The sequence below is a fragment of the Lepisma saccharinum genome, chromosome 2 (genome assembly GCF_977018435.1).
Source record: "Lepisma saccharinum chromosome 2, izLepSacc3.1, whole genome shotgun sequence".
Lineage (NCBI taxonomy): Eukaryota > Metazoa > Arthropoda > Insecta > Zygentoma > Lepismatidae > Lepisma > Lepisma saccharinum.
In genome coordinates, this window is record NC_139230.1 from 64,273,620 (window position 1) to 64,298,930 (window position 25,311).

The 25,311-nt window shown below is 36.4% G+C and overlaps 1 protein-coding gene across 1 annotated transcript in view; it reads right to left on the reverse strand.

Moving 5' to 3' along the window:
* Window positions 1-565: 565 nt before the first annotated feature.
* Window positions 566-25,311, reverse strand: part of LOC145984057 (kinesin-like protein KIF3B) — a 69,651-nt gene continuing 44,905 nt past the window's right edge. Inside the window, exons 13-17 of the mRNA XM_083117424.1 lie at window positions 22,881-23,078; window positions 21,741-21,964; window positions 17,613-17,847; window positions 6,181-6,392; window positions 566-2,394 (exon numbers count right to left, since the gene is read on the reverse strand). Coding sequence (XP_082973550.1) covers window positions 2,301-2,394; window positions 6,181-6,392; window positions 17,613-17,847; window positions 21,741-21,964; window positions 22,881-23,078 — 963 coding nt within the window. The 3' untranslated portion in view covers window positions 566-2,300. The remainder of the gene's footprint in view (window positions 2,395-6,180; window positions 6,393-17,612; window positions 17,848-21,740; window positions 21,965-22,880; window positions 23,079-25,311) is intronic.

The following is a 25,311-nucleotide window of genomic DNA, read 5'->3' on the forward strand; positions in this document are numbered from 1 at the left end:
GGTTCAAATCCCAGCCTGGGCATGGATGTTCTTTCTGATGTCCCTTCATCAATTTCATTGTATCACCACTGATTTTCATCATAGCGATTAGCAAAACTGGCAGAAAAGCGAAGAAAAATCAACCACATCAATCATTAACTGCTATCGAAATTCTTTGTCATTTTCTTTGAACGCCAGTGCTGTAACAGCTAAGTTCAACGTTGAAAATATATTATGCATCAATTAGCAGGTTCTTTATACTGAAAAATTGGTGTACTCTGTCAAGAAACAAACACCAGACTGACAATGATCGTACCTTGACTGGAGTGAAGCTTGACCGCTAGTGTGGATAGCCCCCTGACTTGAGAGCAGAGCATGAGTGTACTGTGACCTCAGCATTGCATGAGCATAGATGTGTATAAACCTTGTATTTACACTTCTGTTGGTAATGGATTGAGGTAAACTGGTAAAAAAAAAACTAGAAAACTTAAGTTATTAACTAGATTGCATGAAACACTTTTATTGTGCTGTGGATTGAAAGCAACCCCAATGCATAAAATAGGGTACAAATGAAAAAAAAAGCAATGCATTAGACATGTTTGGATTACTTTATTCTGAAAATGATAACTGAATGTTTTCTATCACAAAATTCACATTCACAGTTTTGTGCAAAGTATCTTACTTTATCTAAATTTGACCTGCGAAAGGAACTGAAATGAAAAAAAAATGTTTCAATGCAGAGTGACACTATAAATAACTAGCTATAATTTGCACTGTTAAGGTGGTCCATAACATGGTAAACATTCATTGCTAAGAAAGTAATGAGGCATGTTGGTAATTTAGTTAATTTTAATCTAAAAAGCATTTGTGTAAAATTTTAGGGGTCACTCAAGGATATCAAAAAGTAATGACTTAAAATTTCTGTCCAAACTGAAACAAGGAGAAAAAAATAGGGACTTTTCTGCACCTAAAATAAAATTTTGGGTTCAAAAAACTGAGTTGTATATTAATTTTCTTAATGAACTTACAAAAAAACAATAAACTCATGTTTATAAACTGGTAGATTTAGTGTGGGACACGTGTGTTGATTATGTATTATGAAAAGTAATAATGAAGGAAAAGAAGTTCAGTGTGTTTGCATGTGTGTTGTCTATATTAAGAATGGGACTTATATTAAAACTTTGATAAGCATTAAGCGACCAATGTAAATTTTTGGGTGCAAAGTTCTTTTGAAGGAGGAAAAAAATAAATAACAGGCATATGAAAGGTTTTCTTTTTCTGGACCACCCTACTGCACTGTAAAATCTAAATTGCATGTGCATTTGAACTTATGCTATAAAAGTTGTGAAGATTGTGGAATACACACGTGTAACTTTTGTTTGCAAAAATACTCAAAAGCACACACATACACAAATTTTCTGTTGATCCCTAAAATTTTAATGAATGGAATAATAGGAAATTATTTTACTTGACACATTTTATTTTACCATCACTGTTACACTTTAAAATTTTCCTGCTAATAGTACCTTTACTTATAATAGTCAAGTGCAACATAAAAATGAAACGGTGAAAAAACAAAAACTTTACATCTGAATTAACTGATGACAAAATTGAAAATAAATGAATAACAACAAACTTCAAACTCTCACAAATTTGCTCTCAGATTGAACACAACTAAAAAGAAATTAATTATAAACACAGCCAAAACTTGTGACAGCATGGTCACAATGGGGGCCAATACATGTGTGGCATCAAACGTACATTCATGCTAGCACAAATGTTCCATTACAACATGAGTTTGTTCCCATCAAGGCCTACACATGCAAAATAAATACAACGAACTCAATGCTACTACAAATTCACTCTCACGAGAGATCCAACAACTAAAAATAAATTATTAACACAGCCAAAATTCTATCAGTCTTACAATAGTTTCAAATTTCTGAGAGTTGCTCTAAAATGACTTGCGAGAACATAAAAAATTTACCCAAATACAGCATCCCATAAATGCTTCAACACAAACACCCAAAACAGAAGATGAGGAAGCAAAGAAAGTGGCAAGTCTGAAAATTCAACAGCCATAGCACAATGAAGTAACAACTGAACAAGGAATTTGAACATCTCATCATCATCCAGAACAAAAAAACCATCTAAAGGTACTCTATTGTTGTTATTTTCATCTGGAGGAGGTTCTTCTCCCCCATTATTACCATCAACAATTTGTCTTCCATGACCGTCATTAGTCTCTACAAGTGGATTTAAATTTGCAGGTTGCTGTTGTGCTTCATCATCATCATCTACATTAGATTTCTGGTTTGAGGCTACTTCGGAACCAGGCCTCTTGCTTGGGGATAAACGATTGATGCAGCGCTGTCTGGCTTTGCTCTTTGGGGCAAATCTTTTGCTATCTTTGGTCTGAAACAACAAAAAAACATATTACAACAAGAACACTGCACACACAACTGTGTGGTTTCTCACAACCACTGTTCATAATATTCAAGGCAATGTCCAACACCATGCATTGGCATCATTGTACTTTTGCCTTGTGAGAACTATTCTTACATTGTTTAGTTGCCTGCATGCATGAATGAAAAGAAAAAAAAATGCTTTGGAATGTACCCATATTACAAGCACTATGTTTCTACATATTAAAACAATATATTGTCAAGTCTTTATAACAACACAGAATGCTGATAAAACAAAAATTCCTCTTCAAATCAATAACTAGAATTTAATTTCAATGCTGATGTGCACGAGATAAACCTTTCATTGTACATCCTGCTCCTTTCCATCCCCTCCAAAGCGAATTTGTTAGGTACAACAGTGAGCAAATATTAAAATGCAAAATATATTCTGTTGATTACTACACAAAAAGGATGTATTACAATCAATGTTAGTAACAAAAAAAATCTTGTAATATTTCTCTCACACTATGCTGTGTTATTAAACAGTTTCAAATAAGTAATTTTATGTTTAAGAAACAGAAAATGCATTGAGACACACACATTACCAAAATGTGATCACTGCTGTTCTATTAATTTCAGTGGCCACTGCCACAATCTCTCTACCATGGAATTAGTTGCATCACTGTTTCGTGAGTTTCCAGTGCATCCCATTTATGCCGATGGCCACTAGGTATGTTGCCACGGCTATTTTATCTGCTGGGATGACTACAAGCACTGAGTTCAGCAAGTCACCATATTTTGACAACATAATGGTAGTGGAAAACCTTCAGAAAGCCCAGCAGTATGTCAACAACATTCAAGGTGGTTGTTGGCCATTGAAATTATCAGAACAAAACTAATCCTACTAGGTACTGCACAAACAACAACTTGTGTGTTTCAGTGTATGAGCTCTTCTCTGTAATTGGAGATAGTATTATCCATTAAAGGCAAATAAATAAACAGTCTCCTGAAAATATATCCAAAGTAATGCACAGCACAAAAACAGACTAAAAATCAAAATGATAAAACAATACACATGCGCACATTGGGTCAATCCATACCAAACACACAGGCTGCTAGACAATTTATGAAAAAAAAATACATAATAGGGATGGGACAGATTAATCGGTACTCTTATCAGTGTCAGCCGATATAGGCATATCAGTAAAATTACCAATTAGTTTACCGATCTGATAAATCTAAAAATATCTTATAATTTAGTGCAAAATTCTATTTTCTGATAATTTTTATGGATAATCTCCATGCCCTACTATTTAAGAAGTAAATGTCTAAATATGCAACTTCTCTTGCACTGCACTCATCTTGAAACACACATTTATAAGGTCAATGATCCATTCAGGTTCTTCCAAGAACCATTTGGAATTTTACATCAGATCGGTAGAATATTGGTTATCGGTATTGGTAAATTTTATTATCAGTACTTTATCAGTATCGGTCAAAATTTCACATCAGCCTATCCCATATAAATAAATAAATAATTTTGTGCATGATCTTACGTATGTGCAAAATTCACTACATGCCATGATGGAAACATGGCAACCATTTCTATACCCAATGTGATAAAATTTTAATGTTATCAGTTTTTAACCACAGAAGAAATCATACAAAAAAAAAAAAAATTAAAAATTTCCAAAATGGTTTATGGATTGACCATATTTTGTTTGCATAACACAGACATTGTGAAGTATACAACAGAGGAAAAAGGAAGAAGACAAGGTAATAACACAAAAATACGAAAAATATGTAATACAGGTTAACATTTTGCTCCCTAAAATGGACATTATCAATGCTAAAACAGGGGTGAAACAGAAGGGGTGACTGCAGATATCAATCAGCCAGCTTGACCACCCATTCTGCTCTCACTAAAGGATTAAAAAGAAAACAAAAAACATGCAAAACAAACATCTCCCATGAAGAATGCAATAAGGATTTCCCTACCTGTAGATAAGAATGAATTAAGCTTGCAATTACAACCATAACCAAGACATGCAACTTATATATACTTTTTTTGCAACTAAATTTCTTACATCAGTGCAACATATCTGCCTCCAATATTGTGCAAGTTGATCATTCAGGAAAAACACACACTTACCTGGGAACAAATTATGAACAAAAAGATACCATGTTAGCACAGGCAGCTTTCCCCCTTCTCTTCCATAATTTCAAGCATAAAGAATAAGCTTATTTCACAAGTGTCAACTTGGGTTTATGAAATTCAATGTAACATTAATTTTAAAAAAATACGAACACACAAAGCTCTCTATGGACTCTCCTGTTTGGATATAAAGAGCTAACTAATTATTTAACCATATCAGTATCTCCCAGGTTCATGTAATTTAATTTTGAAACTGAATATGATATTATGTAAAATATGTAAAACAATGAATGACAGAAGAACAGTCATCTAACGGATGAAAAAAATATCTGCTGCTATCTTGCAAGTTCATTTATATAAACACACACCACTGAATAACTATGAATTCTATATCCAATCTTAAGGTTTGTTATAAGTATTGACCTTTGCATGGGTTTGCTGTGCATCCATGAGTTGCATCTAATCATTATTGTCGTGATTCAAAAATAGTGACAAAAGTGATGCAACAGTACTTAAAATTCAAAGCACACCAGAACACATGAGAAACACTTGACTGTTTCCATGATTATAATGGTTGCTGAAGAAAGACAAAATTTAAATATATTTTCAGCTTTTGAAAGAGAACTTTTCCCAAACTTTGATGAAGAAACTTTTTAGTATTTGGTAGTAGCAAAAACACTACTCCAAAAATATGTAAAGGTAGTCTCTGGTTTTCATTACTTTGACAAAGGAGAAAATTTTGTATAATTCATATTTAATTTCCACTCAGTAGATAATCTGATAACCTACTTTGCATTACTTGCACTTATTTACAGATTAAATAAAAGCCTTTTTTACAAGTTTCATTTTCAATTACGATACAGTTGAATCCTGATTTTATGTTTCTGTATTTTAAACTTTTCCCCCCTCTACACAATCCAAACAGTAAAATATCACACAATTAATCTCATTTTAAATTTTGAGATTTCCACCTTTGTTCGCAGATAAACCTAAACTAGAGGTTCCACTGTTAATTATAATAATAATAATGCATTGAATTTCTCCTATTATTCAACTTCACCAGCCAATGATTTAAAAAAAAAGCAAAAGCACAAATTTAGTGTTTAGTAAATCCAGAGAGTCTGTGACGAAGTGTGTTGGTGGATATGATGAAATTGATGATGACACGCTCACAAAGACCACCCATGCCCAGGCTGCAATTTGAACCTGGGACCCCTTGTGTTGGAGCACACTGTGATCACCACGGAAGTCGCCAATTCATTACAACCTGAGTACAGCCATTTATTCATCAAATCATATGTTCTTGCCGTGGTTCCTGGGCAATATTTTACAGAAGTAACAAGCAAGGGTAGAAAACTAGTACTTGACATTATATGGGAATTAGCCAACTAAGGGGGAGCACCCTGGCTAAAAACACTTGATCTTCCAGGATTGTTAATTATGTGTATTATAATTAATTGTATTATATAGGTAATGGTTAACAAGAAGAGGTGCAAGAGCATGCAAGGCAAAATCCAACACCACAAATGCTTGGGAATAAAGAAAACGATCACCAACACAGAAGCTAGGTGTAATGCGATAAAGACTTCGAAAATGAACAGCCAGCAATGAATACAAGCTGGTGTTCTATTCTATACGCACCTATTTTTCACTTTGCATTTTTCACGTCGACTAGATTTTAATTTTCCACCTGAGTTTAACACTGCAGAACTTGCATCAATGTCAACATCTCGTTCAACAGTACATAGCGCAGCATCTAAAGCTGCTTGAACTTTTGGTGCAACCTTTGGTGTATCATACACAAGTGTTGTCTGAATAGGCATATCCAACTCCAGTGTCATTATATTTTCAGCCTGTAAAAAGATTGAACTACAACATATAGCATATGGTAATATCAGAAATTTGGAACATGCAACCTCATCCATAAAAGAACTAGCTGCAGGGGTAAAATGTCACTATTAAATATGACAGAAAATACCATGTCACATATGATGTCATCAATTTCCTTGAAACACTCTTGAGCAGGGTTGGACACACTATACATATTTTACATAAATTACCTGAATACCTACATTAAAAAAAAACAAAAAACATTTTACTCAAAACATTTGGATGAATTCAAATACATAATTCAATGACATTCTGATACTGTATAAACATACATTCTGTTGAACACAGTCTTTCATTAGGTTATTGTGCCTGCCACAAGCTTGCAGCTTGGATATACATATCACCTCAACAGATTTACTTTGATTGAAATATTTCATGATTACAAGAAGAGTCATGGAGAAGAGTGCCCTCTTTAAAAAAAAAGTGAAAGTTAACACTCACGCTAGACTTCTATGTGCATATGTCATACCAGAAACTCACAAACAGGAACACCTGTAAGAATCATAGTGGATGGTTTCAATCAGTCCAGTGTACACCTGACAGAAAATAGCCCCTCTTGAAACTCACTGCCCACAATGACAAGCTACGTATATATATTACTGCCTAAACAACAGCCTCAAAGAGTATTCACACATTTCCATGGTAGATGCCCTTCAAGACGAAAGAGCACATCAAAGAGATAGGATTGAACAATAGATACACTGAACACCAGCTATCAATGTGTTGTGCAAAAACTGAAGCCCAGTTCCAACACTCACAATGCAGAGATGACCCAAAACCCAAATTTGCATCCAAAATATCCAAGGCACTAAAACCATTCAACATCAGACTTGCACACAAACCAATATCCCAGATTGGAAGAGCCCTACTGAACTTAAAAGGGATATTACCTACCAAAACTCACATCCACTGGTATCTACAAGACCACATGCCAATGCCATAACCACTACATTGGCAGGGCCATCTGTACAGTACAAGAATGAATCAGAGAGAACTTAAATGATGGAGAAAAAAAAGTGTCATCAAGATCAGGCCTTCCATAACACCTCTAATGCCACAAACCATTCCATCTCCTCCATACTTCACCCAACTAGTTCCCTCATGGTTATCGTCATCAAAGAAATGGGTGCTTTCATCCAGCAGAAACCAATGATAAATTCAGATAAGCACACCTGACCTAGCACCCCATACTTAAAAAATTCCCAGACAGCATGTACCTATCACCTGTCCTACGAACACGAAAAATTCCACAACACAGCAGACAGCCCAATCTGCCAATTTCCACCCTCCGGTACTACCAGATGATAGAAAAAGCATTGATGCACTACCATCTCTATCCCAGATGCCTTAACAAATTAATTTGCAATGTGGAATGTCACCTGTGCAATACTAAAACTGCATTTACCATGTCGACCATGAACAATATTTTAGTTATTCCATAAATATTACACTTCTCTAGTTATTCTGACATTAGTTTCTTTAGTAGAATAGATGTTTTGTACAAATTTTGACAATGTTAACTAGAAATAAACTATGCATAATGAATGTCTTTCCTCTTACACAATCTTTTAACTTATTCATATAACAATAATAATTATTGAGTAATTTTGATTATGAGATTTATTAGTGATGGTTGACTAGCAAGCTAGGACTCCTCCCAAAACGTACTCTCATGAATAAAAGTTAGGCATAACACTGGTCAACAATGAATAATTTTCAAGAATAGAAATGGGTGTTTCTTACGTATTTTGACCCCCTAAGCACGAAAATGTTATTAGTTTCTGTGTAGCACCCACAGTTTTAAAAATATTTCATTATATAAGAATTGTTATAATAAGCAATGCTATACATACATATTACGCTTGACAGGAGGATTGTGTCGTTTGTTCCCGCATGTTAAGTTCCCCCAACTGGTACTGTTTAATACTGCAGGCTCGAAACGAATGCACTGGAGTCTTAGGCTCACAGGATCAGCCAACCCCCCCTCCTTTTCCTTTACTCGACAAATGTTTAACTTACATGAGAAATGTGATATGAGCCGGAGAATTGGTACAGAGTACCTTGAAAGAGCTTCGTGCAAGGCGTATTGATTGTACACAACATGGCAACAGTGCATCTGACTCATTGTCTATTGTTTCTGAACACCATGTTCTCAGTCGTGAGGAAATGCTTCCTTTGTTTGACTGTTCATTGACGAGTGTGATTAGTGCGATGTAAATATACCTTGTGCTGAGTGTTTCGTTGTCTATTTTTTATTGGTTCAGTTGTGTTAGTGTTTGTACAATGTCACGGGAATGTTTAAATCATCCAAATAACTTTTGCTACATCTGCGGGGAGTACACTATTAAATCATGCAGACGACATGTGACACCCGTACTTAAGAAATTGTATGATCTTTATTTCGGGTGCAAGTTAGATGATCAGGATCGAAAATGGGCACCATATATTGTCTGTGTGAACTGTTCGTCTCGTCTGAATGGTTGGATGAAGAACAAAGGTAAAGTTGCAATGCCTTTTGCTATCCCGATGGTATGGAGGGAGCCAACTAATCACGTAGATGATTGCTATTTCTGCATGATTAAAATAGCAAGGATGAAGGGCAAGGATAGAAAGAAGATCAAGTATCCCAACATCAAGTCAGCTATTCGACCCGTAGTGCACAGTTCCTCCTTACCTGTCCCCGTTCCTCCAGAGACATGGTCATTGGAAGATGAAACCCAGGTCGATGCTAATACAGACACGGAGAATGAAAGCTCAGATTTCGATTACGAAAATGACGCCACATCTCCCGACACAAAACGATTTGAATGATCTTGTTAGGGACCTCAATCTTTCTAAGGCACAAGCTGAACTTCTGGGTTCGTGTCTGAAACAGTAGAATTTACTACAGAAAGATGCTAGGGTTTGTTTCTTTCGAAATCGTCAGGCTGCCTTCACACCATTCTTTGTCATGGAAGACTCACTCTGTTACTGCAATGATGTGAATGGTCTATTTAATGCTATGGGACTGAAACATATACCAGTGGAATGGCGACTATTCGTTGATGCCTCCAAAACTAGCCTCACAGCGGTACTCCTGCACAATAGCAATGTTTATCCTCCTATTCCCATAGCTTATGCCACTAAAATGAAGGAAACATACAGCAGTATGGAACTTTTGTTGAATAAAGTTCAATATAACATCCACAAGTGGCAAATCTGTGCTGACTTTAAAGTAATTGGGATACTTACAGGATTACAATCTGGGTATACAAAGCATTTCTGTTTCCTTTGTGAGTGGGATAGCCGTGATCGAAAAAGTCACCACAACACAAGGATTTGGCCTGCCCGTACACAAATGGAACCTGGTTGCAAGAACGTAGCAAACGTTCCATTGGTGAACTTGAAAGACATTTTGTTACCACCACTTCACATAAAACTTGGACTTATGAAGTCATTCATTGTTGCAATGGACAAAGATGGACCTGGTTTTATGTACTTACGTCAGAAATTCCCTGTTTTGAGTGAAGCCAAAGTGAAAGCTGGTGTGTTCGTTGGCCCTCAAATTAGACGGCTTCTTCACGATCCTGATTTTGTCACAGCTTTGAGCCCTCTTGAACTGGACTGCTGGAATTCTTTCAAAAAACTGTGTTCTGATTTTTTGGAAACAAGAGAGCAGACAATAGTGATGTGTTTGTCAACGAACTACTACAGTCTTACCGTAATCTCGGTTGTAACATGTCTTTAAAAATGCACGTTCTCCACTCACACTTGAATTCTTTTCCTGCTGGTGCTCTTGGACAAGTCTCCGATGAACATTGGGAACGATTTCATCAGACCATATCAACATTGGAGCAATGCTATCAGGGGCAATGTGCAACAAGTATGATGGCTGACTACTGTTGGACACTACTGCACCCATAAGAGGCGCAGCAAACGTCCAAAAGTAATCTAGGTATGTATGAAAAATATTTCACTATCATTTTATGGACTTTTGTGTTGATATATTAGTATTTAGAGACAAAATCTGTTTGAGCATCATAGAAACCTAATAGCATTACATAGCGAATAGTACATTTTACACAAAAACTGAGGGTGCTGTGGAAAAACCAATGCCAGATTCGTGTTCAGCAGGTCGAAATACATGGGGATAACCCATTTTGTTGATCGAAAATTTTACAAAGTTGAATTTTGTAGACCAGTGTAATTAAAATATGAGAAAACTTGTAATTACTGAAAGGTTAGAATGGCAAAACTTAAAACAAAAGAGCTCTGGTATACAACAGAACACAAAACATCAAAGTAACAACTGTTCTGCATAGGCAGAAATTGACAAAAATGAACAAAACTGGAAACTCACTTCAACAACAGGGTGGTTAATATGAGATATGGTGACTCCCAATGAACATGCAAACTTAGCAGCAATGAGGTGGTTAAAATGCTCTGCTGGTAGTTGACGGGTTGGAACTCTATCACTAATGCATCTCAGGCATGCTCAATAAGGTTCACGTTCTCTGACTTTGCTGGTCAGTCCAGGTGGTGTATATCTTCTCCATCGAGAAAAACATCAAATTCGTTGCCTCGATGCAGATGTGCATTATTGATTGATTGATTGATTTAGTTTATTTTACTTCGCATTTTGTGCCTCTTGGCTAATTTGCGAAGATGAGGATGAGTGATGAAAGGATGAAATTGATGAATGGACATTCACAAACAACCAAGCCCGACCAGGATTCGAACCCGGGACCCTTGGCGTCGCAGCGCGATGTGCTAACCGCTCGGCCACAGGGTCGGGCCAGATGTGCATTATTGTCTATGAAGATGAAGTCTGGATCAACTGCACCTCTGAAAAGTTTCAGATGCAGTCCTGCAGACTGTCTCTGTATATATCTCTGGGCACAAGAGAACCAGAATATACCCATCCCATCAGCATGACAACACGAGAAAACAAAATTAACTTGACAGGATGGCCACTCTAGGGCCATGATAAAATTCAAGTATAATTCCCAGTTTTCAAGGCAAAGTTTCCAAAAATTCAAGGGTACAAGAAGATTTTTTCTCTGTTTCAACCTTATGTAGTACCGCCTCTCACCACCCATACATAAACATACACAAATATATTAACAATATAAAGGGTCTGCATAATTCCAATTTATCCAAAAATTCTAATTTAATTCAATTAAACGGTATATATACAGCTCACCGCTCACGAGAAGATACCCAAACGAGGGGAGACGGGGAGCGGGTGTGAAGGAAAGGACCGGTCCATTTGCAGATTTTAGGGGTAGCAGAAAGCCTTCCGCTCCGGCTTTTCGAAGTGTGTGGGAGTTGATTTGCATCAAGCACGCAGAGCGTGTGTTCGCAGCAACAGTTTGCTGCTTTTCTTTCAGTGGCCAGAATACTTTTGTATTGCTTATCCTGTGCATTATTTAGACTGTATTTCAAAGAATTTTAAAAGAATATACGGCAACGACTTTAGGGTTACCAAATGACAAACTTTAAAAAAGAAGGCATTTTTAGATTGCAAAATGTTGTTAACTTTAGACGAAGACACACGTTTTGTGCTTACTGGTAGTTCGGTGAGCTTGTAGATCAGACACCCCTGTAAAATAATTTTACATCTTTTCCGTATAACTAATAATAGGCCTCATTGTAGGCAAATGTCTTAATATTCTAATATTTATTCACTATGCTCCTAATATTATACGGTTGTGAAGCTTGGTCTCTTACTTTAAAAAAATGGCGTAAATTGACATTCTGCCTCGGAGTTTTCTTTCTTCCAGGCCTAAAGTCACGAAACCGTTTTTGTAAGACGTCACTAAAAACACATTTGCATTTTGGCATGGTTCAGATTGCTGATCGACAGAATTTCACTACTCCACTGCCATGGAACAACAAAAGTACGGCAGTTAAAAAATACTGTTTATTTCTGAATTCTGCCATGAAAGTCAAATCAAAGTAAGCTGCGGCGAATTGCATATTCTTACCTATTGTCAGAAACTTGCTGCTCACCAAGAGCCGCGGTAGATGTCACAAATGGTTTGAAATCAAAACCTCACCCGGCGCGGTGGTGACAACAGAAGAGACGCAAAGGTCCAACAATTTTTCTTTGTTGCAAGAAAAGTTTATTTTCTTTGCGCTTGCAACTGAGAGTGTTGTATTTCTTTACTTTGAAATTGAAAACGGAAACAATATTAATAATTGTTTACAAATAACATTTTGTTACTAATCTTAAGCAGCTGTCTATACCCCAAAAAATAGGATATTTCCAAATTTTTCTAAAAACCTGCCCGGAGCATTTTTAGTACCCGAAAAACAGGATTTGTCCGGGTAAAAGAGAACTTCTGGTAACCCTAAACGACTTGCGTCTCTGCACCGGTTACAGCGAGCCCACATTTGTTTTTCACTCAGGGTGCTCACCCCCGACCCTAATAGTGGAGTCGCCTGCTGCTACGTCACTTCACTTCCGTCAGGGATCTTCTCCTGAGCAGTCAGCTGTACCTGGGTATATAATTTAAGGTGCAGAGTATACATTTGCCTTTTTACATACTCAAGACTCGAAACACATCTACAAACACAAGTCACAAATGTTACGGGATATACTAATCTACGTAAAATTGTTAACTTATAAGAATTTCTAACGAAATTTAACTAATCAACTTCCAAGATATCTTGCAAGAATTCTGTTTTATTTTCCACACAGCTTTCTTTTATTTTCCTTCCTTGATAAAAATGAAAGCTAAACTGTCAAAGCCTTGCCTCAAGGCATTAATAAATATGTATAAATTCAATGGGATTGGGATTAATAAAAGTTACCATTTTTCACATCTACGGAGAAAAATTCACGTAGAATTCACGCATAATTCCCGGAATTCAAGGAATTCCTGGTGAGTAGCCACCCTGCTTGGTGATTGTTCCATGTAGAAGCTGAAGTAACGCAAAGAAGCCAATTATGGTACCATCAGCGAAGATGGGCAGCTCCGTACAACCATTGAGCACGATGCCTGTCCACACAAGTATGCCACGATCACAAAACTGGTCCTCTTCCACAATGTTCCTGGGGTTTTACTGGCTGCCATGTTCTCTCCAGACCATTGTGCACTGGGAATTGGTTTGCAAACTGAATCACAATCATCTGTGATGAGCACAGTCTTATATTCATTCAAGGTTCAAATTTGATGATACTGGCTATACAGGAAAAGAAGCACACTATGTGCTCTGGAGAGAGTGGGACACAAACTGCTTGATGTCTGTATACAGCCCAGCAGCTCTCCTGAGCCTCCGGTACACAGTTTACAAAGAAACTAACTCCTGAGGCAACTGGAAGCTAATAGGACAGGTGTTATGTGGTTAAGAAAAGATATTGGTCTTTTTACGGAGTTGTTGCTCTTGGGCATCGTTGTACTGGCCTCTGACTTACATCTGTGTTGCCGAACCTTCACGACATTCCCGAACCTGGGAATGGCATTCAGGGCTGCTGTGGTTTCAGTCTGTCTCTGCCGGATCAACACTTCTAGGAGTCTGTTTAAAACACCTGCATCCAGGCATCCAGAATCAAAGAGGCATCTTTTTGCCATGTTGAGACTATACAGCACACTCTTTATAAGACCACCTTCAGCTCACAATGCGAGAATACTACAGACTGAGCCACTCTGGGTCTGGTGCACTACTTGTATTAATCTTTCGACCACATGCCTATTTGATGCTGGCATCACCTGGTGCACCTCTTGCCTATGCAGTACAGTGCATTACAATCCTTGCTAACGATTTACCATGATCCCCCATCTTTTCCATTACATTTTTCTGTTTATGCTTAGCTTTTGGACACATATATTTTAAGATGTGTGCCTGGAGAATTTGACAGATTTCTTATGCATTTTACATGTTTTTTAGGTATTTTACAATTTTTTACATATTATGTTTATATCAACACTAATTTTACCATTAAGTAGAAAACCTTTCCTTACTTGTAAATATCCAACCCTGCTCTGGAGTAAAGTATAAAAACATGTACCTGAGATTTTTGTTTCTCAATTTTTTAGCCTACCTTGCTCCTTCTGCATAAGCTGGGAAATATAGTTACATAAAATATTATACATATAAACATCAGTTGTCATAAAAATGTTCAAAATTTATGGCTCATCAAGAAGGATTATGCAAGATTGCTCAAACCAATGCTGCTGCTATTATGGTTTGAGGAATTTTGATTTTTATAAGTTTTCTCAAAATAGAAGGAATTTTCTGATTGCCTATCCATATCATGATGTGAAAACTCAAGATTTTCTTCTCCCAGCAGCCCATCAGCATGTCTTCTCGTCGATGCCTTTTTTAAGGCTGAGTCAAAAATATGCAAATAGTTTACGAGCAGTAATAATTGAATCCCCTCATTTCTCTCTCCAAGGTTAAACAAAACTCATCAGGGTATCTGTCAATCTCAGCCTTCAAGAGGCAAGTTTTCACAAAACCATGTGAAACTCCAAAGCCAAAGGGACTGTTAAACAGAAATATTTGCCTCCCACTGAAATTGACAACTGACAGCCTGAGGTAGTTCTCTTTTAATTGAAACAATAATAGTAGGGCCACATATTTATCACGAATGAAAGATTTCGGTACAAAAACTGAGCACATTTCTGGATCAAAAGCAGTATATATAAAATGGCATTTCAGTGTTAAAATGGTGAATAAAATCCCAAATCTGATTTGAAAATGATACTTATTACACAAAACAAACATTTCCTTTCTAACAGCACATTTATGTAGTAATCAGGGTGTTAAGATTATTCTGTGTAAAGTAAAGAAGTTCATTTTGCTTCTCAAATTTTTACATAATCAAGGAATTTCCCATGATTTTGCTTAACTTACAGGATAATTCAGACTCCAGAAAGTGGTGTGTTGGTAAATAGACTCTTAATTTAGTGTTTAAGAGTTTATTTCACATTCTGTAGTTCATTTCACATCATCTTGTGACAAAACATGGCAGAACAATGTACCTCATACTTTTCAAAACCACGAAAAATTAATATCACTGCATGTTATTTCCTGTTTGTCAAAAATATGAATGGCTCTATGCATGTTTTATCTCACCATGTTATTGGCAACAAATCAAGCTGGCATTTTATTTGTGAACCACATTTATGTACACAGAGTACTGCTATATTTTTCTGAAATCCTTATAATCCTGTTTCAAATTTCAAAAGTTGAATGATTTGTAAAAAGGAGATAAAATTAGTTTTAAAAGAAAGTGCAGCTCACACTACAGACTTCAAAATAGAAGGAATCAGGAATTCACTTCATATTAAATGGCCTATAAAATTTAAACCAGTTAAACCAGGGAAAATGTAAAATGGGGTATATACTGTGCGTTCATTTCGATCTTGAGCCAAGAGATCGGGAGAAGCGTGGCGGGCAACGCTGATCAGCCCCCCACCCCCCCTTGTAACGTGAACTTTGCGGCTGGCATTCCAATCGTCTCACTGACACAACACACATACACACTGCAATAACACAAACAAGTAACGGCAAATAACCAAGAATAACACTCTTGCGCACAGTACGAAATTAACACGCTCTTGGTTTACATCTGCTCGCCACTATATTCACAGCTCTGTCTTCATCTAGTCGCGAAGGAACAAAAAACTCAAGCTCGGAGATTTCGGATTGCAAGGAAGCTCACGAAAACCATTGACTTTTAACTGTTTCGTCTGCAGCGTAATCTTGATACAGTGTTGCACATTCGAAACCTCCAAACGATCCCCATCGACACAAAACTCTTTCAAGGATATAAACTTAAGCAGGACGTTACTGGTCAAAACTATATTAAAATGTTTTATTATCTGTGGCTCTTAATATCGCTTCTAAAGCATATTTTTTTGTGTATATAAGGGCAGAACTTGGATGAATTACAGATGATGAATTACAACACAGGTTAGTGCTCGTTTTAAAATATTTATATAAATGTCTGGTTATGTCCATAAAAATAAGCGGGCATTACAGGCCGCAAATGTCGGCATCTCTGTCAGTGCCGCCCGGCACGCTTCTCCCGATCTCTCGGCTGAAGATAGAAATGAACGCACGGTATATTTAAGATCAATATAACACTGTACTGTGACATGTATGAACAATACATCATATTTTATTAACCTTTCAAATATATGAAACAATTTCGGAATGTTTAAATATCGTTAAGATTACATATTAGTGCATTTTGAGTGTTTTTCTTGTAATGTAAAATTATTTAAGGTCAAAGTTCACAGAAATTTCCCTTTCAGAGCTCATCTAGCTATACTAAATGTACTGTAACTCGGCTCCTACTTGGCCTAGGAAGCTGAAATAAAGTTTATTGTGCAGGGAATGGAACAAGCTTTTCGATGAAAGCTTACCTTTGGATAAAGAGAATATATTGTCATGTGATCTTGACTTTTGACCTTGAAAATTTCAAAACAAATCTTCACCAAATATCTTGAAAAAATATATTTGACACACCATACTATTCTCTAAAACGTATGAAAAAATCAAACAGACTGCAATGGGATCAGAATATACAAAATAATATGTACAGCTGTGTGACTGATAAAGGCCACATTACAATGTACAAAGTCCATTAACACCCCCTATAAAATGTAAAGGAATTATGCTGGGTACAATTGATCATGATAGACAGAGGTTATGCCCAGGGGGAACCATAGTTGTGTGTGTCAATCAGAGGTGGTCCATATTGTTGGCTGCCATATTGAATTTAACTCAAATATTTTCAATGGAAAGGGGGTGATGTGATACATCAAAACAAACTAGAATTTCACGAGAAATGCAGTGGGGAAGATTTTTCCAACGTATTCATATAGAATGAATCGTACCCTGGTTTTGCAACATATATTTCAAAATACATTTCTTTTTATTAGGAAAACAAAGCTTGTTGCAATCACAAAGTTACATGTAATATTTACCATTTAATATCAGATTTGTAGAATATTGGTATTGCTGAAAATGTAATATACGTCCAACTTTTCAATATAGACAGACACACACAGTCAAAAGTTTAGAGAATATCATTTCTTTGACTTAAATCTAATGCACTTTATTAATTTAAAAAAATGTGGAAGTATAGTAATGTGAATTCTATTTCCATCCCAATATATGCATAAATTCTGAACGTGGTGAAACTACCATTGTGGATATCTAATAATAATGGTAACCTGATACATTACCTTGTATCTTGGTACTCCACCCATCAAGGCAGCAAATCTAGCATACTCGGACACAGGACGTCGAGATCCAACAGCTGAAACAGGCCGCTTCATTATTGCAGTGTTGTGCTGTGGAACTGGTGGGAAAACAATCCAGGTGTCATTTTCATCATCATATCTCACCCTGCCCATTATTTTAGCTTTCTCTTCTGGGGGTATAAAATTTTCGATTATGAGATACTTCAGCTTCAGTTCTCTGGAAAGAAAGAATGTATTAATTAGTTACAATATGTTCTTTGATCCGTATATCATGTCATAAGAAAGGAACACTGTTACATGTTAAATCAACTAAAAAATGTGAACCAACAAATGAACATAAAAAAAAGATAAAAAATTAAACTTTCAAGACCCCCACATGAAAAATTCAATTAACTCAAAGGAGAGTAGTGAAAAAATAGGGGGGTGAGGGGTTCTGTCATCCAATGAGAGAAAGGATTCCATGATTTCGACAGTATGAATGAAATAAATTACACTCTTTAAATGTCATTCCTTTTGGGTGTGTTTTAACCCTTCAAGGCAGGATGAAGTACACATGTATGTACGTTTGCGGAATTGTATGCTAATAGTGGTTCGACGTAGACGTATACGTTTGATGCATGGTTGACTTCAAAATGCTGTTAGATGCCATCTATTGGCGGTAGAAATAAACTGTTTTAACCTGTTGATCAGAAGTGTGTTAGTCTTTACTGCCATTCACTGGGGAGTAAGAAAACTGCTTGCTTGCACAATGTTGTTTTCCTAAGTAAAATATTGCAATGGCTGTCTTCTCTCAACCAGCAAGTGATGTAGAACTGGAACAAATCATGTTGGAGGACAGTAGTGTTAGTAATTTTGATTTGGCTTCGAAGAGTGCCAAATGTGCAGAAAGAGAATTTACTCATTTCGAAATAATGAAGTTGAAGATGTAGATGTAGATACGAAGAGGAAATTTCTGCAACAGTGAGTCACAGTATGCATGGCAGTGGTGGGAGGTTAGTTACTTTCAAACATCATAGTGATGAACGAAACGTATCTAGAACATACAAAAAATACGTACATGACAAAAAATCACACCAATCAAGGGCAAGTGGCTCTGAAAAAAATGACATTAAAAACCCCATACGTTTTCCCTATGCATGGTCTACTCAAAACATGAGAATAGTACAATAGAGTAATTTAACACTTAAAACACCAAGCTTTTTTTCCATACAGAAATGACCAAGGTGAGTCCACTGGACCCCTATTTGCTTTCTATGGTTTAGAGATCAATTTTTCTATATTTATGCAACATTCGATTATAACTTCTGAAAACTGTCCATAAACATAAAATATGTAATATTTACATAGCGTATCTGTTGTTTTCAGTAATTCTAGTGACAATGAAAACATTCTTCTATCATAATGAAATGACATTTCTATACGATACTATGAGTACATAGTTTGTATTCCACATAGATTTGTCAGTCATTTTGCACTCATTTTCCGTGACACTTATAAGCTAACCTAGTGGTTTAAATTTCAATCGAAGAGGGATAAAATTCAGAATGAGCTATATTTTACGAAAAGTAATTAAAAATTAACTTTATTAAGTTAAAATTATTGCATTTTTCTTTTTGATACAAGGCAAACTTCTATTCGCAGCGAACACAAATACGCGTTTTTCAATAGAATATTCAGCACACACATTTCTGTTCCATTTTTCAGAGGTTTGTTCATTTCTGTTTTCTTGCTTCTTTCGATGGACACAAGAAACATCTTTTTAACAGGTCCTTGCCTACTCGAAGGATTACTGTCTGTCTTTACTTCATATTCGCACAAAAACCTTGCTTGGGCTAGTTGGATATTTTTTGAAAGTCCAACCCCTACCCCTTTGCTCAAGATGTGGAAGCATCAAACTGTAGCTCAGTTATCTCATAAACTTAGATTGTCTTCTGTTTGGGTTAGAGTTTTCCCAATTATGATAGAGAGTACCCTTGAAGTCACTTGATTTGTATCCTGATCAATTATATCTGAAGCATGTCATTACCAAAATACAGTTGCAAGCAGGCCTGTCTAGCAACTACTGTACTTTCAACTGAGGTAATACAACTTTGTTCAGCTTTCATTTTATAATGTTGAAACTCTATGTTCTAGTAAACGGGGGATATGTTTCTTATTACAGTATTATAATTATTCATCTGTACTTAGGTAAACCATACTGCTTGATGACTGTGCGCTTTGTAGTTCACCAATCTCACAATCAATCTCCTCTGAGGAAGCCACACTCTCATGATCAACTTCACTCACTGGTAAAAAAGTTTTTGATTTTAACACTGATCTCCTCCAAATCAACATCATCATTGCTAACATGGCCTAATAATGGTCTAGTAATAGCTGCATGTGTTCTAAAGACATATTGCTACTTGCCATTGTGCACAAAGGAACACAACAACATTGTGAACAATCACATTTAGAAGCAGTGTGCAATATGTAATGACACATTGCAACACAAGTGACTGAAAAACAAGTGCAAAATGATTTCTGTAGCTACTGATGCAAAATGATTATTCTCAACGTGAGAAGAATGCCACTACTGCCAACTCTAACGACTGCCTTGTCCTGTTACGCAGCACTATTTGGATTGAAAGAGCTGTTTATTTCATAGGGGTCCAATGAACCCACCTTTGGTTTGAACGTTGCTCTTTTTACTAATATTACCAACAAATTAAAATAAGAACATTGTTGAGACTCACAGTGAAGAAGGTCAATAACATGAACATAGTTGGCACAAAGAACCGAAGAACTTGATAAATTTTTGTTACTCCTGTAATCAAAAATATGAGAGAAAGGATCCGATGGACCTACCTTGGGGTTTTAAGGGTTAAAGGCATAAGATCAATTTGTTCATTTCTATCTCCCTTGTTTTTCATTGGGTGAGTCACTGCTTGGTGAAAGAAAAGATCCTCAAGTAATATCTTTGGTAGCACTCAACAAGGCTGCATGCAATGTAAACAAATGGGAGGGGTGAGGGAAGGCACTGGGAGTAGGTGGCAGTTCCACTGCATTTTGTACAGAAAATACTTTTTTTCACCCTTAGCTACCAGCACTCTGAATTGAGTGATTATCGAGAGTGGCATTGTTTAATGTGTCCTCAGTATGTAAAATGTTCATGTGTAGCACTGAGTTTCCTGTCTTTGCTTGTCTTGGTACAAGCAGATCACAAGCTGTGTCTATTCTTTTTCAGGGTAGATTACAATGCAAGTCAAGGAAGTTCCATTGAACTGCTCACTGAAAAGGGGGGAATATGAAGTTTATTGAGGCAAAGAAAACAAAATAAAGCAGTTTTTCACTTAACCCCCTATTTTTGGTCTGGTGTCCAAAAAGGTGGTGTTGAGTCTGCAAATAGATCTTATCTCACCAGTTAATTGTGTAACAGACAAGGCTACAATAGGTCCACATAAAATGCAACACATCATTCTACCGGATTATCTCTTGCTGGCACCAGTGTGACTGCTGTCAACATCCTATCAGTTTTCAGTGAGTGAGAGTGTATTTTCCTTTCTGTAGGGAACAAATAAGTTTCTCAGGAAATAGAATTGTAATAATTCTGTGGAAGAGAATGGGAAAGTGTGAAGGATGGTGCACAAATAAACATAATAAATGGTGTTAATCTGTTGGGAACCTCTGCATCTCTGTAAGCTGCACATCCTAATTTTCTTTCACATTTTTGGTCCAAAAAATTGCACAGCATACTTGAGTAAATACAGTATGTGTAAAGTATCTTTAAAACTCAGACTATTATTATGTACTATATGTAATGCCATTGCCAATGTGAGCTATTACCAAGTTTAACACTTCTGTTATGAAAATAATTTATACTAAAATTTATTTCCAACTGAAAAACAGATGTCATCTTGAAATGAACAACTTAGAGAACTTGGACATTTTTTGGTCCATTCAACATCAAATAAATTAGGTTTTCCAGTATACTTTTTTAATTACGGCATAATGTTATTGTTTATTGTACGCACCAGGGCAAATGAGTGCAGTGGAAGATAAATGATTAGTTTCTCATGGAAAGAGATTACTATTTCTCTTAAAATATTGACAACAAATGAAATAACTACTCACCGCATCAGTTCATTCTGTGTCAACTCCAAATCTCGACGATCACGATTGAATTCTTCAGTAGCATCCGCAATGTCATGTTTGATGTTCTGCAGTTTACCAAAAAGCTTCTTGAGTTTCTTAGTCTTCATCTCAACCTCCTGGTGTAGTGTGCAATAAGTCTCTCTTATTTCAACTGTAGATTCTTCTTCAACTTCTAACTTTTGAAGCATTTCTCTCTCCCTTCTCTGTAAAACGATGAATGAACAATTACTGGACAAGGAAATAAGGACATACAAGGTTCATATCCTAGCCAACAAATGAATATATTTTTTTATTTCATGACAGCTGTTTGTACTGATGGTGATATACAATCCTTACTGATTGTTCATGTAATCCCAGCCACTAAATATCAAAGGTATTTTTAACATACTTTCTGTGGTTTACTATTTTTGTTTCTACACTGCTGATGGGTGCCTTGCTAAGGCTTTTGGTTCATGGATCCATGTTAGAATTGATAAAATATAACATTGTCAAAATTGGAAACCACAGAGGGTACATCATGTACGTAAAAATGCACATTTCAATCCACACAAAACAAGTTAGCTCTGCTGACTTTTCTTGAATGCATCTAACTTTAGTGTAGTGAAATAGATCTATAAATAATGAGCAAAAACAGTAGGCAAAGAAAATATACAGTGGACCACAAAATAGCATAATTTGATGTTGCCACAAAAATTTCATCAAATGTAAGAAACCTTGACCAGATATATTTTTATTCATACACTATACAACTTATAAACCTACATTTTTCTTTATAACCTTCATAAAGTTTAGTATTTGAAAATAAAAATTATTTATTAAAACATAAGTAGGTCACCTCCCTCTTACCTAGTATTTTATTTATAATAATGCTACACACATGTGGTGTAAATGGGCGGGAGTGGAACCTTGATTTTACGTTGTTCAGGGATCAAGGTGAAAAAATGTAATATGTAGGAAAATGTAAAGTCAGGAATTTTGCTATGTTTGGACCATCAAGACTGGATGCATAATGTGGGAAAAATGTTAAATCTGGGAACACAAATTCATGGTTCCACGGTAATGACATTCTCAACATTGAATATTTTTATACATGCATTTAACTACTCATGCAAGTAATACCTTTTGTTCTGCAATTTCTTGTCTTTGCTTCTCCAGTGCACGTTGCTGCTCATTAGTATGATCAATTATATTTTTCCCGCCACAGAGTAATTTGCTCTCCATGTGTTTAATTTTTGCTAATAAGGTATGCTGATGCTCCTTTTCTCTCTTCAACTCCTCTTCATGGGCAGCAAAGTAGCGCATAAACTTATCCTTTTGCTAGGAAGAAAAAAAAATCTTGCAATATAAAGTTCTATCTACTCCAGTCACAAGGCAAGCTAACCAACATTTTAAAGGAAGAAAACACTCATTTAGAAACTGAAAACAAACAATACTGTTCTACTAGGGCTGGGTCAATACCAGTTTTAAATGATTCCAAAGTCAATGCAAATTTTTTAAAAAATTCCCCCCAATAACAATGCAGATTCTTGAGAAATGTAACAATTTGAAGTACTTCAGAATATTTATAAATGTTAATAATCATTTTTGCATTGGAATTACACAATAGCAATCTACCAGAGTCTTGTTTAAAAATATTCATAGAGTCAACTCTCAATAAAACGACCTTTCACAGTTCCCGGGAAAAGGGTCGTCATTGGATTTTGCACCAATTTTCAGCTTAAATGAAGCTCAAACAGATACAAAGATTCCTAGATGGTACCATTTATCCTGTGTAGTTACACAACCTGTTATGCACAGAATGCATGTTGAGAGAAGGAAAATAAAACATGAAAATGTTTTCACAAAAAAGGATTTAAAATAATATCATATTCTTTTGTGCACAGTCGTTGCTCTTCCACCAAAATTCTTACAATTCTAGTTCATGAGAAACCTGTGTGCACAGATACCTATGGAAAAAAACAATCTCTTGTTTATTGCAAGTGAAACTCAAGGAATCTTGACACCAATCACACTGGCGGGAACAGTGCATTTTCATTGCTTCAGCCAACTTCATATTCATCCCCCTCCCCCTCCTCTATTCCAGGGAGCAGTCCAAACTCTTCCTTGACTTGCATTGGAATCTGCCCTGAAAAAGGAAACATGCAACTTGCAATCTGTTTGCACCAAATGTGTTTCCTAGGATACATTAAACAGCATCGCACTCAATAATCATTCGGGTTTGGAATTTGATTTCACTTTAAACTGTATATTTAGTCCCCATTAGCCCATCAGCATAAAATAAACTCAAAACAAGCTTTATGAAACCTGTGCATTTTCAGATATAAAAATGGGACATCATTATTTACTCTCACGTTAATCGACGATTTGATGTTGGATTTACGAATATTCTCGACGTCAAACACCCGCTCCGCCAAAAGTTTTCCCCTTGAATAATGTTTTTTTTTAATCGGTCTCAGGGTCCATTCAAATTGGCGATTATATTGTGTGCATTTTCTTTCAACACTGCTCTGAGGGTTCAAGAAATTTATTCTTGTGTCAGGTGCATCAAATTACACAAAAAAAAAAAAAAAAATTACAGATATTGCTGTTATTGGCAAGCGACAGCTTTGCAGATGCTAGATGAAACACTGGCGCCAGCAGCAGCATAACATCAAGACCAGCTGGAAGTTTGAGCAACAGGTAGCCAAAGAGAAAATCCTTGGCATTTTAACTATAATACAACTGTCGAAGACATAACTTTTATCAGCAGTGTCAAGAAGAAAGAAATAATCCTTGCTTTACTTTCTACCATGCAACAGACAATAACACGGGCAATATTTCAATTCTGCATTATCACATTGCCGTGCACACCAGTGGCAGAGAATGAGCTGGGAAGGGAAGCAGGTCACTTTTTTCTCTACTTGTCCTACCATTTTTGTTAGTTTTCAAGAATGTATCCAGAACTGGTTGTTCCCTTTTAGATGTCAAAGGGGAGGAAGAGGGGTCTATTTCCACCTTCACCTGCAATCAGCCTGTGTGCACACACGAGCAAGAAAATAGTGGATGAAAAAATCGGCATCGCCCCCTAAGAAGAAGTCACTCAGCCAAGGGAACGCTTTTTTGGCAAATATTATGACATTGACACAGTTAGGTTTTGATTGATAGATTGATTTGGTGTTTTAAGTCCACTTTGTGCACAGTAAGGTTAATCGGGACTGGACCTACAGTTTAAAGTGGGATCCGAACCCCTATGTGAAACCTCTGGGTATTGAACCCGGGACCCATTGATTACAAGATGACGATGCTACCACTGCGCTATCGGGGAGGCCTTAAAGTGCAATCTGAACCACTATGTGCCTCTACCGGGTATTGAACCCAGGCACAGTTAGGAAAACGTGTGAAATGGGAAACTGGAGTTATGATGCATGTAAAATCGAAGTAAACTTTTGCGGAAACCTGGATGACAACACATTAAGTGGGTTGACGATCTTTAGTTAGTTAGTTAGTTATGTGGCTTTGATTATCTCGAACAGTTTCGCTATTTTATGAAGTGTTACAGGGAACAAAGAAC